The sequence below is a fragment of the Eretmochelys imbricata genome, chromosome 3 (genome assembly GCF_965152235.1).
Source record: "Eretmochelys imbricata isolate rEreImb1 chromosome 3, rEreImb1.hap1, whole genome shotgun sequence".
Taxonomy (NCBI): domain Eukaryota; kingdom Metazoa; phylum Chordata; order Testudines; family Cheloniidae; genus Eretmochelys; species Eretmochelys imbricata.
The window spans coordinates 42,806,888-42,824,361 of NC_135574.1; the positions used below are offsets into that span (position 1 = coordinate 42,806,888).

Consider the following 17,474-nt stretch of genomic DNA (forward strand, 5'->3'; position numbering starts at 1 on the left):
TCAGTCCTGTTCCATGTTTAGTGTAAAGATTGTTAATTATTATTATATTGAACAGATTTTGATATTCTCATCCTAGATACAATCTTACTGCTTAAGCATTCAATTGATTTCAGGTGTGTGAATAAAACTTTGCATTACAGGCACATAATCTCCATCTGCCCTGTCATTTTTAGGTTAGAAAGTGTTGGCCTACGTACATACAAAATACAGATGTGTAAATACACTGCATGTATGTAAATATTAATATGATTTCATAATATAATTACATGTATGTAACTATCTACACAGGACAGCATTTTTCAAACCTAGGTGCCTAAAATTAGACTCTTACATTAAAATTAGCCTGACTTTCAGAGATGCTGAGCACCTCCATGTACAAAGTTCTATAGACAGTCCCTAAAAATCACATCATTACAGGTATTTGTGGGATTCACAGAAGAGATCATTTATATATTTGCATTGTGGTATTGCTTAGAGAGTCCAATCAGGGATCATGGCCCTATTGTGCTAGAGACAGTCCTTATATATCACACATAAAATGAAGAGACTATCCCTGTCTCAAAGAGTTTATATTCCCAGGGCCAGATTCAGACACTTTATTCTTGCTGTTTAGCACCTTACTCTATGACATGGAGTAAACATTTTCAACATGATTATAGGTTTCAGAATCTGTTCCTAATTAAGATATGGGGTAAACATTATTTGATCTTAGGCAAACATATTTATGATAATTTATTTGTATATAATTTTTCCTATTATGTTTTAATATCTTTGAATAAAAATCTGTCAGAGAAATCTCAGACTTACTCTCATAGTGAATTAGAAAGCCAACGCTGGAACGACTATTGTCTGTAGTGAACAGCAGATACATGTAATTGCCAGTACTAATAAGGAACTGTGGTGCTTGTGTACCATGGTATTCTCCAATTAAGGGTGATGAGTTTGCTGGCCCATCTCTTACTTCCAAAGTATCATAATTAACTTCCGTCTGAAATCTGAAAAGAAATAAATCAAATTAGTGTATAAACAGAGTAACAGGATAACTTTTCAGAAAATGTTAGAACTCTAATGTAACTGTGACCAAGAATTTCAAGTAATATATAATTCAGAATGTCTACAGATACATCAAAATAATTAAAACTAAGGAAGAGTCAGGTTTTTTCTTCCTCCTTTCTCGTCCTTTCTTCCCTCAGTTCTGACCTATTGGGCAATCTGAGGCAAATCACTTTACATTTTCTGTGTCTTTTTGCCCCTTCAAATCTTTGTCTGTCTGCAAAGTGATTTGCCCAAGATCACACAGCAGGTCCTAACTAACTATAGAATCTAAGTCTGTTATGTTCCAGTCTAGTGTCATATCCAGTAGACCACACTGCTTCTAAGCATACTGAGTTCAGATTCATGAAGGGTGGCTAAGTGTGCAGTCATTCCTGTACTAAATGAACACAGGTTAGTCCTATCTCTAGCTTCAGCATTGGCAGACATGCTGTACAGGAAACACTTTTCTCAACTGTGGTAGTTATATCAGTTAGCCTTATGAACTAGGAAACCTGAACCTTGTACACCAGTTTGCATATCACAGTTTCAACTCCAAATACATCTTCAAAGAGTTTGAAAGCATTCATGTAGAAAAAGACTTCTGTCCTTTTGTAAGAATTATATTTTGTGACCAGGTATGAAAAATGTCCTATAACTGACATTTTACGTAACTCTCTGTGGAGCTGATTGGTTTAATCTCTGGGGGCAAGAAATCTTGGTCCCTGTACAAAAGAACATGGTTTTTGAAAGCAAATATCCTCCAGCTGTCTTAACAAAATGAGAGACACATCATTAGTGGGCCAGGGAGAAAGAAAACTGAAATCTTTTTGTTACAGAGGACTGAAAATAGACAATGTGTGGAATTGTGTCAACCCAGCAAATGAGAATAATACTCTTTTTGTAAATTGCTTTAATTTAACAAATAACCAAAAATTATGTTGGACTCTTCCTTCAAAATGAAAGAAAGAGTTATGTTTTGTAGGTAATGATGATATAACAAGAACAAACTTCCCAGTCAGACCCATTATACTTTATATATCTATTAATATGAATCCATTAAAAACGATCCCTCACACAACAAAATCAGCAACAGGCAAAGGATATTTAGGTCTTACTTAGTTTTCTCTTACCACTCCGTTTATATTTCTTACTTTTCAGCAGCCCATAAAAAGAGAAACAAACTCATTCAGAATTAAAGGAATCTCTGTGTTCTCCTAACTGTCACAAAGGTAAGTAAAGGACTGTCCTGAGCCTCTGAGGGGTTGTCTTTACTGCAGAGTTAACTTGGTCTTCTACTCAGGTGTTGCCATTCGTCTATCCCTGCCCCCCTACACAAAACCCTTTAATCCAAGTTCAGTGGTGTTTTCAACCGAGGCTATCTGACATGTCTGGAGCTGGATGCTAAAACCCAGGTGATGCTTTAATTTGGGCTGGTAACCCACTCACTTTGCAGTGAGGATGCATGCTCAAGTGCTGACAGTCTGGCAGTGCCTTCCCACAATTTACCCCTGTGGTGCTGACAGACCAAGTGCCAGCTCATGCCCAGGCCCATAGGCTTCACTGAACACAGACAGATACATAGCTGGAAACAAGTCACCTGTGTGTTAGCATTGTTAAAACAGATATTAGAGTTACAAGAATATGTTTAGTGTTTCAACTTTATGAAATGTTTGCAGGATGCTGCAGGCATTAATCTTTCTTATAACATCTGTACCCTATGTTTTAAGGTCATATTTAAATGTTTGCTCTGTAACTTTAAAAGTGTTTGCTCTAAAACTGTAAACCCCACATTCAGGAGACAAGCATTACCAACTGGAATTAATTTGCAAACTGGATACCATCAGATTAGGCCTGAATAGAGACTGGGAGTGGTTGGGTCATTACAAAACCTAAACTTAATTTCCCCAATACTAGTTTCTCCCTACTGTTACTCACACCTTCTTGTCAACTCTCTGTAATGGGACACTCTCTTAACCACTTCAAAAGTTATATTTCCTCCCTTGGTATCCTGCTGTTAATTGATTTATCTCGTTAGACTGACCTCACACTTGGTAAAGCAACCCCCATCCTTTCATATATGTATAGCTGCTCCTGTATTTTCACTCCTTGCATCCGATGAAGTGGGTTCTAACCCACGAAAGCTTATGCCCAAATAAATTTGTTAGTCTCTAAGGTGCCACAAGGACGCTTCGTTATTTTTGTGAAATACCTAGTTTACCATGAGAGGTGTTATCTCTTCTTCAACAAAAGAAGGCCCATAGACACCAGAAAAGCCATTGTCACAGAAGGATAGATAGATTATTTCCCAATGAACTGTGGGAAAATTTAAGTGTCTCAGGTTACTGCAGCATAAGAACTGTGGGATAAATAATTAGCAATGCACCAGCGGGCACAGCAAAATGATCTGCCTGCCACCCATCACACTAAGCCATTTAATAGCTGAATCTGAAAAAGCTGGTAGACAGAAAAAAGGGAAAAAAAAGATTTATCCCATCTTTACCAAAGAAAAGCACAATATTCAAAATGAAGACCAACTGTTATTTTTCTTATCACAACACCCCATGCAAGGATATTCTTTTCTTCCTACTGGGGATCAGAGAGAGAGAGAGAAGCTATATGACACAAATACCAGCTACTCAAACAAAGCCTCTCTCCAATATCATTTATGTTGTTTTGATTTTCATTTGGCTGATCAGTGGGACTGGTCTATTATTCTACTCTGAATCACTCATTTATACATGTATCTATCTGTGTTGCAACATACTAACACTTGTGCATTTGGGAAGCCAGTCAAGATGAGGCTGGGTAAGTTCTGTGTCAGCTTGTTCTGCTGAGGTTGTTGGTGTATTCAAATTCCCTGCATCATAGCTTCTCCTGTTTTTGATTTGCTATATCGTGCCTAGCCCCTCCAGAGGATGGCATCCTGGAGGGAACTCTTTATCCTTCACTAATGTTTGGAATGAAAATCAAATCAGAATTTCTAGGCCAAGTCATTCTGAACATATAATCAGCCAATGATTTTTCATTGCCCTTGCAGAAGTAAACAGTATGTTGGAGTGTCCAATCCTTTGCTTCTACCTCTGGAGTATTTCAGTGTACTTTGAGTTGCTAAGGTGCATTTGATCTAGCAACATCAAAACTACCAGTGAGCTAATTTACATATCAAATGCTGTTCTCACTGTCAGAAGGGCTAGAAAATTTTATTTTGTTAACTGAAGGTGTGGATTGTAAGACATACAGTAAAATATAAAATCATTATTTTCCAAATCTAGAGAAAATACTTACATTACCTATAAATTAATACTTTTCCCTTGTTAGATACTGATCTTATTAATCTATGCGATATTTTATGAATCTTAGATGCTATCAGTATGGCAAGATTATTTTTTAAGAAGTACTGAGGTTTTCCATCTGAGTCTTGTTCTATTTGGGCAGGAAAGGCTAAACAAACAAGCAACATATGTTTTGTTACCCTTCTTGGGTTCAGTAGTTATTATAGCACTTGTGTTAGGTGCAAAGAGTAAGAACCTTGACAGGAAACAGACTCAGTTATGGTATCATTAACTTCCAAAAGCATAACAGTTTTAAAGAAACTATGTGAAGAATTACAGGTATTTAATTGTAAAACTGCCAGGAAGACTGACCCATTATTTAAACTAAACTAAACTAAATTAAACCTTACCATTAAAAAAGAAGAGTGCCTATACCAAAAATAGTGATTTACAACTTGAACCTTCGAGGAACGGGGACCAAATTTTTCTCTCAGTAATGCTGGTGTAAAGTTGGAGTAGCTCAGTCAGTTGCTAACTGTACTTTCAAAGTCACCTATGTAGAGGCACTGAATAAGATTCTGCTCTTGCTTGTACCATTGTAAATTCAATGCTACTTGTTTGATTTCAGGAGATTTACATTGGCACAAATGAGAGCAGAATTTGGTACAGTGCATGTCTGTGTGTCTATTGAAAGTTCACAATTCTTAAACTGTGACACAGAGCACAGAATCAGAGATTTCAACTAGGAGCAGCTAATGCAGTGTTCCATATCCCCCACTCCTTTCCTTTTGCTTTCAACATGTGGGTGCTGTGTTTGTGTTGAGATAGGTCTTCTTGTTTGACTTCTCTGTTGTTCTCACCTGTCAAAGGTGATCTTAATAGAATGTCCTGGTCTTGCTTCAATCACCCATTCACAATTTAGCGAGTCCTTGTAATATCCTGGCCATCCTGGTGGCAAGATAACCCCATTCGATCCTGTCAAATGTCCACCACATGGTGCTGGGAAACAAAAGCATATATATGTAGTGAAATATATACCTATAAATTACAGTTAAATGGGCTGATAAATCACACACACACACACATACACACACACAGTGTTCAGTTAACTCTTAAGAAAATCTGAAAAGCAAGAACAAATTACATGCACTATATGACAAAAGTAATCCTTCTTACTTATTTTTTATTTAAAGAGCCCACACCCCTCCCTCTGAATGGCGTAACTCCCAACATCATGTCTTCTCAGAGCTCATTTAGGACTTGATTCTGCAAACTTTTCTGAGTAGTAGGTTATGTAGTATATTACTTCATAAATAGTTATTTTGTTCGACTATGCACCATAGATTTGTGTGGAATGGTACACAGATAAAAGAACAAGGACCCTGCTCCATGTAACTCACAATTTATGGGACTGATTCTGCCACCTTTGTTCATACTGAGTAGTACCTTATTGAGTGAGTAATAATTGAACTCAATGGAACTGCTTGTCTTAAAGATCTTATAAAAAGGTCTAAAAGCAGTGTAACAGGGCTCTAAAAAACCCCAGATCCAGACAGGAGAGATATGCTCCAGCACCGGAACTGAGGAAGAAACTGTAAGGTTGTCTTCCAAGAACCCCTCCCAAGGCGTGCTGTAGAGTGTGTATCAGGGGTAAGGGTGGAGAAAAGAGAAGCTTATCAAGAGTGGACCACAGCACACCACTCTGGGGAGATTCCAAGTAGCACTGAAGCCCATAGGAATCAGGGGATAGGCTGCCTTAATTTAGATATGCTATCCCAGGGCTGGTTATGTTACACCAAGGGCCAAGGCGCTGCTCAGGATTTGGAGGGTATTAAAGATGTCTTAAAGGCACCTTAGCTCCACCTGCCTCTTGACTGAGAGTTCTGTGCTGCACTGTGCAAAATCTTACTCCAAGTCTTCAGGCTCTTAAAACAGTGCCAGGAACACTAATAATGCCATATACAAATTAATAATAATCTGAAGCTATGACAAGTGAAGTAATGGTCATATCTTTACTATATTGTTTGTAACAGAAATTGAACTCGCTAGGGATTATTCTGATTTTACTCAAGATTTATGCTAGTATAGTTTTGCTGATCTCAGTACAGTTTTTCGCTGAGTTACATTAGTTTGAATAAGTACAGATTCAGGCTAATGGATAAAATATTAGCTAGCAGAATGCTACTAGTCCCTTAAAGCTGACAAAAAGTGCAATTTATTCTTTATTATTTTTAAAAAATCAATTTAGTCTTATTAAAACTTTGTTGATCTGCACCAGATAAAGTGTTATCCTGTGCAGAAGAACTTTTCACACATCACTTGTTACAATGATTGCTAAATGTGCTTGAAAGCAGAACATAACAGAGTAGCTCAATCAAGTCATGGGCATGCACAATCAGACCAAATTATCTCCAAACTACCCTAAAGCAATGGACACTTGGTTTATAACTACCATCAGAAAAGAGAAACCTTTTGTCCGAAGGAAAAAGAAATCTCTATACTAAGAAATAGCTTTTAAATAAATGACATTTTTATTTTAAGTTCAAAGAACTGCACTTACTGAAAAACTATTAGTCTTTTAGACTGATGAAATAAGACCCTAATCCTGTTCCTATTGAAATCAATGACAAATGTCTACAAGCTTCAGTGGGAGAAGGATAAAACTCTTCAGATGTATTTCCTTAAAGACAATCATTTCAGTATTTGTTTCTCCCTGCTAATACTTTCCCTGTGCTCTCAACATGGTTCCTTTGCTTGTGCACCTATGAAAAGTTTCTAATGAAGTTTTACAAAGAGGATATTGAATCCTGAACCAATTATGTGTATAGAATTTAAAAACCAGAAAACTTTGTTTGATGAAGAAACCCCCTTGGAATAGACTGTTCTTGCTCTAGGCAAAAACTGCTCCATTGAGCAATTGATTACATGGCCCTGTTAAGATTAGGAATCTTGCTAGTGCAGCACTTAAGCTCCCATCTAACACATCTTATCAAACTGCTGCCAGCTTTTTTCAGTATCTCTAAATGTCTTAAAAATGCACACTATCTTTCAAGAAATGAATTCTTGCACAGCTAAAATACTGACAGAAATATGGGAAAGATACTGAGTTGGTGTAAATCAGTGTAGCTCCACGACGATCTACACCACGAAGGTCTAGCTCTATATTTACAAAAATATATTATCTCATTGAGAATCTGGAACTATCTGAGGTCAGAGGACATGCAACTTCTTGACCATAAAGTTCACATAAGAAAAATGGTTACTTACTTCTTGGCTTAAGTTTGTGTAATGCTCTGCCACTTAGCCATTAGAAAATCATGGATTTGGCCTATTATGACCATTATATTTCTATATTATATTTGGCACAGCACAGTGAGATAGTATTCTGTATATCTGATCTAATTAATATCTTTTCCTAGGCAAGGCTAAGAAAACAAAGTTGGAATTTTCAAGCCAAGTAATTTTGGAGACATAATGAGCATTTAGGAATTTTTCACACCCATTCTCTCTCTTTCTTCTCTTACACGTATATTTTCAAAGTACCAGAATTTTAAAAATGTATTTTTTCTTGGAATTTTGGTAAAAATGAAGGAACCTGCGCCGTGACGACATGTAACATTCAAAATTTCAGGGGTATATGTTTGTTTTGGGGAAGTTATAGGTAGAATTTACAAATCAGGCTTATAATAGGAAGTTAGAATCATAGAATATCAGAGTTGGAAGGGACCTCTGGAGGTCATCTAGTCCAACCCCCTGCCCAGAGCAGGACCAATCCCAACTAAATCATCCCAGCCAGGGCTTTGTCAAGCCTGATCTTAAAAACTTCTAAGGAAGGGGATTCCACCACCTCCCTACGTAACGCATTCCAGTGTTTCACCACCCTCCAAGTGAAAAAGTTTTTCCTAATATCCAACCTAAATCTCCCCCACTGCAACTTGAGACCATTACTTCTTGTCCTGTCATCTGCTATCACTGAGAATAGTCTAGATCCATCCTCTTTGGATCCACCTTTCAGGTAGTTAAAAGCAGCTATCAAATCCCCCCTCATTCTTCTCTTCCGTAGACTAAACAATCCCAGTTCCCTCAGCCTCTCCTCATAAGTCATGTGTTCCAGGCCCCTAATCATTTTTGTTGCCCTTCGCTGGACTCTTTCCAATTTTTCCACATCCTTCTTGTAGTGTGGGGCCCAAAACTGGACACACTACTCCAGATGAGGCCTCACCAATGTCGAATAGAGGGGAAAGATCACGTCCCTCGATCTGCTGGCAATGCCCCTACTTATACAGTCCAAAATGCCATTGGCCTTCTTGGCAACAAGGGCACACTGTTGACTCATATCCAGCTTCTCGTCCACTGTTACCTCTAGGTCCTTCTCTGCAGAACTGCTGCCTAGCCATTCAGTCCCTAGTCTGTAGCGGTGTATTGGATTCTTCCATCCTAAGTGCAGGACTCTGCACTTGTCCTTGTTGAACCTCATCAGATTTCTTTTGGCCCAATTCTCCAATTTGTCTAGGGCCCTCTGTATTCTATCCCTACCTGCCACCGTATCTACCTCTCCTCCCAGTTTAGTGTCATCTGCAAGCTTGCTGAGGGTGCAATCCACACCATCCTCCAGATCATTAATGAAGATATTGAACAAAACCAGCCCCAGGACCGACCCTTGGTGCACTCCAATAGATACCAGCTGCCAACTAGACATGGAGCCATTGATCACTACCCGTTGAGCCCGACAATCTAGCCAACTTTCTACCCACCTTGTAGTGCATCCATCCAGCCCATACTTCTTTAACTTACTGACAAGAATACTGTGGGAGACCGTGTCAAAAGCTTTGCTAAAGTCGAGGAATAACATGTCCACTGCTTTTCCTTCATCCACAGAACCAGTTATCTCATCATAGAAGGCAATTAGATTAGTCAGGCATGACTTTCCCTTGGTGAATCCATGCTGACTGTTCCTGATCACTTTCCTCTCCTCTAAGTGCTTCAGAATTGATTCCTTGAGGACCTGCTCCATGATTTTTCCAGGGACTGAGGTGAGGCTGACTGGCCTGTAGTTCCCAGGATCCTCCTTCTTCCCTTTTTTAAAGATTGGCACTACATTAGCCTTTTTCCAGTCTTTCGGGACTTCCCCGGATTGCCATGATTTTTCAAAGATAATGGCCAATGGCTCTGCAATCACATCCGTCAATTCCTTTAGCACTCTCGGATGCAACGCATCCGGCCCCATGGACTTGTGCAAGTTAGCTTCAGTCTAAACTATAGGGCAGCTACTACCATTCCATTATATGCCATATGTATCTAAATTACCATACCCTTTCACTAGCCATAACTCACAGCTAATAGACAAAGGTGGTGGTCAAAACGTCAATACATTTACAACTAAAAGTTTTAAAGTGATACTCTATTCTTAGAAAGATGTGTATATTGTCTTGCAATATTACATACTGTTCTCTATTCTCTGAAACTATTGTAGAAAAAAACAAATGGATAAACAAAAGCAAAACAGTCTTGATTATGTTCGAAATGTGAAAAGGAAATAGAAAATAAAATAGTTATTTGTATGTAAGATGTAAAATATAAGACAGTAGCTGTAAAAGAAGAATTGTGTCCCTTACCTTCACAGCGTGGGACAGTGGAGCTCCACACAACATTTCCATCCTGCATAATGCAGGTTATGGACTCAGAGCCTTGGGTTTTAACAAAGCCATCATCACAATGGAAAGAAACAGAACTTCCCAGAAGGAATCTGTCTCCAAAACGTCTTCCATTTATGGGAATTCCAGGATCGTGGCACTCATTCTGACCAAAGGCTGATTAAAAAAAAAAATCAGAACAAAAGCCCCAGATTACTTGTGCAAGAATGACATCAAAAAATTCTACATTAAATCTACTTACATTAACACAAAGTACACTTAAAATAGGTGGGATTTTTTAAAATGTGTATTTTGTACTTGACAAGGCACCACATTGAAAGCCTTGTAGACTGATTTATCCAGAGGACAGAAAAAAATCACAGGCTGAAGGAGAACAAGCCTTACTGTCAATTTACCTCCAACCTAAGTGGAACATCTCTTGGAGTAAGAAGACAGTCTCCATGCCTACTCTATCCTTGCCTCACCCGAAACTTCCAAAAGGGCCAGTAGTTTGTTGCAAGTATTGCAGGGTTACTTTAAAGACAGCATCTGTTATCAGAAATCTCAAAAAAGAGCACCTTATACTGAGGCACTTCAATAGATATATGAAGGAGCGGTTACCAAGTAACAGATTCAACTATACATTTTTACACACACATCATACTCGTTTCTTATTTTCAGTGTTTTTCAAATTAAGAGTTATTGGTTCTGAGCTGTATATATAGTAAGAGTAAACAAACATCAGAGATTACATAGAATGTTGGAAAACTAACTGAAAATAGTAAATCTTCAGTGAAAGATAGTAAGGGTGTATGCATGTTATATAGGTACTATAATTTTTGCAATTTACATTAAAGACTAAGACCTCACATATCTTAAACTCACACATACAGTGGTTTTCCTTGGGAAATTTAATTATCTGTTAGTCTAAACACACACATTCTTAATTCATCTTTGTATTATTGTGACCAAAAAAAAGATTTAATTAAAATGTTTTATTTAATACCAAACTAGACGAACAGGTGCTTACTTGTATAGGTGACATTAAAGCCTCTTCCCGTGGTAGAGTGATCTGACTGAAATTCAAGTCTTACGATGTGCCCACTGCTAGCCAGCTGGGAAGGGACCTCATTGCCAGAAAAAGTGCCAAGAGCTGGTAAATCAGAAATCCCATCATCCTTCACTGTAAGGTAGTCAAACTGAGGCTCCACATCAAAATCATTGAAAATTAGATGAATCCTGCTTCCTGGCTCCGAAATAATCAACCATACACAGTTCATGTTGTTCCCATATTCCTCAGGGTAGTTTGGTGAAAGAATAATTCCAGATGGTGTAGTGAAGTTGAAGAAGCATGAGACTAAGAGAGACAATAATAGACTCTCAACATAATATTTAACAATAATGCAAAACATATTTCTTTTTACTTCTTTTTTTCCGTGGAAAATGGATTGTTTTGAAGATTGGGCTAACAAATCGTGACTCCTGCTAGCTGGAGCTTGTAATGTGATCATGTTTAATAATGTCAGACTACTTCCATGGTTTAGCATATCAGCCTTCTTATGCATTTATGATTTTTTTAGTTCCTCACATGTGGCTACATGACACTATCAGAGCTTTCAAGTTATTTATTGCTAGAAGCACAAACAGAAATAATTTAAAAAGAATACATAACAATAGTGTTGTGAGCTAAGTGAATGTGCCTAAAAGTATGTCGGCTGGTTTGAGAGTAGTAATGGAGTGAACGCTCATGTGACAATCAAAAATGACATGCGGAGCCAATTTGTGCCAGTAAGGCATAAGCTCATGTTGCAGATAGTGCAAGTCTCCACTTGCATGAGGTGGTAGTCTAAAAGGTTCCAAAGAAGAATGCCCACTAAGGCCATGTCTACTCTACAAATACAGCTGTGCCGCTGTAAAATCGTTCGCGTAGCCTCCCGTCAACAAAATAAAACCACCTCAACTCTCCCATCGACATAATAAAACCACCTCAATGAGCAGCGGTAGCTATGTTGGTGGGAGACATTCTCCTGCTGACAGTGCTATGCACACTACCACTCATGCCGGCAAAACTTCTGTCGCTCAGGGGGTTGTTTTTTCACACCCCTGAGTGATATAAATTTTACCGGCATAAGGGGTAGTGTAGACATGGACTAATCCACCTCTAAAAAGGAGGCAATATATGCTCACCTATACTATTGGCCAACTCTGGTAGCTGGTGCAAGTGGGAGAAAAAGAGTGAATCATGATTCTGTTTCATTCTTACACTTTTGGGATGGCTTACACCATGAACACCACTAACAAGGAACAATTCCTGGTATTCAGAGTTGTGGTTGGTATCTGAGAAGAGAGTACAGAGAGTAAGAGGAAGGTTCATTGCACCCCACACAGGGGCTGGACCTTTTCTATACCTTACTGTGTTTCAAATTGAAATTAATGTTTTGACTGTTTAATAATACATTTTCTCTCGTCTTATAGGACTTAAATAACTTGTTTTGATGAAAATGTTGTTTCCAAGAGTTAAAATGTTAAGCTAAACTGACTATTGAAATGAAAAGTGCTTTTGTGGAAATGCATGTATCTGTGTGCATATATATATACACACACCCAATGATGCTATGATTCTCAAAAGGCTGCCTCACTCTTCTGCACAACCCATTTGTTCCAAAGGATACTGCACATGCAAATTATATCAACTGAATGCACAGCTAATAGAATCTGTCTCCTGTGTATGTCCTCTGACCTGTGGAAGATCATGGGGAGAAAAAAGGGTGAAGGCATGTGCAAAGTTGTACACACACAATTGGAGGTCTGTTGAATCAACAGTGAAAACCTGGCCCACTGTATATAGCAGATTTAGAAAAATTAAAAAAAAAAAGCCTGATCTCAATTTTAAAACAGCTTGTAATTTTAAATACATCTTATTTTTACAAAAGAAAGCTGTGCAAGATTACTAGTTTGTGAAATACGAACACTCAGATTTGCATCAGTTTTCATGTTTTCCGAATATTTGGTGAACCATCACTCTCACCATTACTAAAAGTAGGCATGTTTTTGACAAGGAAAAATTGCAAAAAAACCACTTTTTTCTATCCTCAAAAATTATAATTAAATTATTAAAATAACCTATTTGTCTCAAACATAAATTTTATATTTTTTTAAACACACAAACAAGGAAACATAAAATAACTCTGCTTTAAAAAGCGGCTACTTATTTATGACCCTAGTGTGGAAGTAGTTACACCAATATAAATCTGTTCATACCAGCATAGCTTACTCATATACGGGATGGGGAATAAGCTACAGTGGTAAAACAGCACTAAGCAGTGTACTGGTATTACTATTTCAGTAAAACAAAAATCTCACCCCTAACCAACACAGTTATACCTGTGCAAAAATTGTGTGTAGACCAGTGTTAGCAACACAAGCCCCATTAACTTTGGGAATTGTGCTCCAAAGTGCTTTTGAAAATGCCCCCAAATGATAAGTCCCTGTGCTATACTTGTAAAACTGCAAGAAGATGTTTGTTTGTTTTCTAAAAATGGTGAAGATAAGTAAAGAGCATAGTTTACCTGCCCACTTGCAAAAATTTATTCTATTTTACTTCTGAATTTATATAAACTGACATCATTTAAATCCATCCAAAGTGCAAACTTGACTATAAATAATTTTTATTGGCTAAAAGGGGAAAAAAATCACATTCACTGATCTTACCTATCATGTTCTGTGCATATTGCTTAAATTATTATACAACTTTATTAAGTTGTTAAAAAAGAAAGACTTTACTGATGTATATATGCAGAGTACTTCACCCTGCCAGAATCACTAGATACGTGCTATGATATCCTACTCAACACTTATGTGCTATTAGCAATCTCTCAATTAGGGTTTTATTCAACTCACATTTACATTAAAAGTATGAAATGGTTCAATTAAATATAAAATGAGGGAAAGAAATCTAAAATGGCTCTACGTGATGTTCCCTGTAAATGAGATCCTCCTAAGCTATCTAGTAGAGTTATCACTGAACAAGTCTTCAAGGTCTTTTGAAATGTTTCCCTGCTGGTGAGTTGCAAGGGCCAAGAAAAGGAATAGGCTGAGGTCAAGCATTTAGTAGGAAGGAAAAATCAAAGCAATTCTTACAAACACAGCTGGGTTTGTTGCCAGACCACTGGTTATTTTGTTGGCACGTGATCATTCTCTCTCCCACAAGTTCAAAAGCTGCCTGACATTCAAAGGTAAGTGTGTCTCCATGCAGAAAACTACTGCCAGTCCTTTTTCCATATGATGGTATTCCTGGGTCTCCACAACCTCCTTTCTCAATTTCTGAATTTGGAAGAGATAAACAAAATATTGAATATAAACATATATTTGTATATCATGCATATTTCAATACCAGAAACTGCTTCAGACATTTAGCAGTATGCCCAGACATAACATTTAAAAAAATAATAGACCAAAAGTTAAATTTTCAAAAGCACATACTGACGTGACTTAGGATCTAATTGAAAGCCAATGGAAATGGGACTTAGGTGTTTTTGAAAATGTTATCCCAAATAGTCAAAATCCATTGCATTAACTGACATTACATTCCCTTTAGGAGTGGTGTGACTGTGAAAAGTAGATAGGACACCTTCTTGCTCAGCAGATTTGCTCACAGAGCTCAATCCTGCATCACTGAAGTGAATAAATAGTTCTCCCCTTGATTTCAGAAGGGAAAGGATTGTGGGCCTTGCTTCCGATTATGCATATTCACTTCCTTGAGACAAAAGAGGTTTCACCACTTTTACTTGTGGTAGCAATACATCCAATACAGTCAAAGAGGTGGATTATATTCTGTTTTGTGCATCATAGAATTTAAATAGCAATTCTTCCAAACTGTGGGGCCATATTTACACCTGTGTAATCCTGGGTATATCTGAGGACAAAATTTAAAACAATAGCGGTTGCTCTGATATAATCATAGATAGAAGTGGGTCTTTGCAGATTCTATTTCTAGTGATAATGATTTAGCAACAAAGAATACATCTTGACTCTCAAACTCCAGTTTCAGTTTGCAGGGCTGGTAATAATGGTATTAAAAAATAAAAACAAAAAACATTTTACTGGACAGTCCAAGAAGCTTGCTATTTAATCAATGAAACACAATAAAGCTGAAACCCAATAATGATATGTTATACTCTAAAAAGTAGAACCACAATAGTTTCCAAACACAACCAACTACATTGGAAATAGAACAATATTTTAAATGATTGTTCCTAGATCTATTAAGGTCAAATGTCAACTTTTGAGTAGTCATAAATATTATAATTAAAGGCATGCTGAGGATTAACTAATACTGATGTAATATGAAGTTAAACATCAAATATGTTTGTAACTACCAGCTAATCATTAATACAGAACTATTGTCTTAGGAAACCTACGCTAAATAAGAACAATAGATGCATGAAATATGATATTAAATAATGAGAGAAGTAGTATTACAGTACAGTAACTAAATGATTGATATTGACAACTAACGCCCAATTCTACCTAACCATGAAATTAAAAGTGAGTTTTGCCACTAATTTTGCATGGAGCAGGAGCAAGACTTATGTAACGTTTTTCCATACATAAAATGATTTTTTTTGTTACGTCCATAAGAAAAAGGTGAAATCCTGGCCGCAGTGAAGTCAATGCCAAATTCCTGATTTCAACAGGGCATGGTTTTACCTAAGGGTCTTTATAAGAAATGTTATCAGAGATAACAACAAAATTCCATCCTCATTGAATATTATTAAATATTACTGATTCTCCAACTTTATTAAAAAGATGGCTACTGTCAAATACTACTAAATCTACCATGTGTTAAATCCCAACAGCTTGGATATATGATGAAATTCCTCTTTTCCAACAGATATGTTTAATATGCAAAAGTTCATCAGGTATGATTTATTACCATAGGTGTAGTAAATCAACTGAGTTCAGATCCTCTAAAGCATCTACGATCAGATTGCTGACAAATACTCAGAAATGTCCGCCACACATATCACCATAGTACATGTAGCACATCAGCAAAGTGGGATTTATAAATATTTTCCTGTCCATTGCAAGATTAAACTTTGGAGAGAAAAAGTAGCAGCAGCCACTCCATTGATGAGCTCTAAGTAGTTTTGAAATCAGCTGCTATATGTAAAAAAAACCCCATGTGTATCACTAGAAATCTAAACTACAGCAGAAGCCAGCATTAAAAGAATATTCACCTTTTGTGACCGGTACATGAATATATATATAAACAGTTATAAATGAGGAAGTTCATCTCTTTAAAAACTGGTAATACCTACAACAAATGGCATGACCACTGATCCACTAAATCTTTATTGTTACAAGCAGTTGTACACTATAATTTAACCTGACAATGCTAATGAGAGTCAACACATTTTAATGGTAAACTAACATGAATAATCAATACGTAATCATTATAGCCTGCAGTAGAGTAGAAGCTAAAGGCTCAGTTCAAGATATGGGCTTGCGATGAATGATCCTAAGCACTACATTCCAACCACTCTATCCTGCCTTGGGGCAAATCAGAGCTGCAGTGCCCCGAAGGAGCTCTAGAAGCAGAACTCTTGCTGGAGCTTCACAGAAGCACAGCTGATGACACATTCCTTAAGAGATTGCTGTGAGTTCTCCCTTCCATGTCCGGCCAACTTTGCATTCCCCAAATTGAACAGATATCAGTGACATTGATTTAATATTGAAATAAAAAGAAGCAAAGGGTGTTCAGCAACTTCCAGGAGCTACTCCCAAGAGAGGATTGTGGGGCAGAGAAGTAAGATTTTCACAGAAGCTACATAGAGTTAACTATCTTAAATAGTAAATGTCTTTTATGCATTATATCTTCACCACATGGCTAGACAGAATGTTGAGTGCTGGGGTTAGATACTCAGCATCTCATTTTTAATATGTTTACTCTTATAATCAACTTTTTATGGTAAGATTAATTTGTTAAACACACAAAATGGGTGCTGTCATTAATTTAGGTGATGGCAAAGGGATGCCTGGCTTTTTCTAAGATACAATTACCTACACCTTCATGCTGGAAGCAGGTGAAATTGTTCTGAGTGACTCATCCTTTACTTGCATGGGTAAGAAGAGGGCTCTACAATAAAGTGAGTTTTCGCATAAGAATATGTGAAGATGCGGAAGGACAAAGAAGAACAGGACTACCTGAAGTAACAGGCATATTTTGTGCATGCATACATACATCACCTTTCATCCAAGGATGCCTAATTCTGTGGAAGCAATTAGATGTGGGTGCAAATATTATTTAGATTTTTTATGTTTATATTTATTTTACTACCTGATTTGCAGACAGAAACCGACAGATACCAAAATATTACCATTTCTTCCAGCAACATTGAAGGGTTTTCTAAAAAGTTAGATTCTAATACTTGCAACACCTCTAGTAAATCAATATTATCATTGCTATTTTACAGATAGGTAGAGAACTGATTTAATCAAAATCTCACAAGTCAGTAGCAAGAGGCGGGAGTCC

General features: G+C 37.3%; 1 protein-coding gene across 1 annotated transcript in view; it reads right to left on the bottom strand.

Annotated features, from left to right (window-relative positions):
* Positions 1-17,474, bottom strand: part of CSMD1 (CUB and Sushi multiple domains 1) — a 1,692,034-nt gene that overhangs the window by 500,002 nt on the left and 1,174,558 nt on the right. The window contains exons 13-17 of the mRNA XM_077812120.1: positions 14,081-14,263; positions 10,971-11,297; positions 9,923-10,117; positions 5,168-5,306; positions 808-995 (exon numbers count right to left, since the gene is read on the bottom strand). Of these exons, the coding sequence (XP_077668246.1) occupies positions 808-995; positions 5,168-5,306; positions 9,923-10,117; positions 10,971-11,297; positions 14,081-14,263 (1,032 nt within the window). The remainder of the gene's footprint in view (positions 1-807; positions 996-5,167; positions 5,307-9,922; positions 10,118-10,970; positions 11,298-14,080; positions 14,264-17,474) is intronic.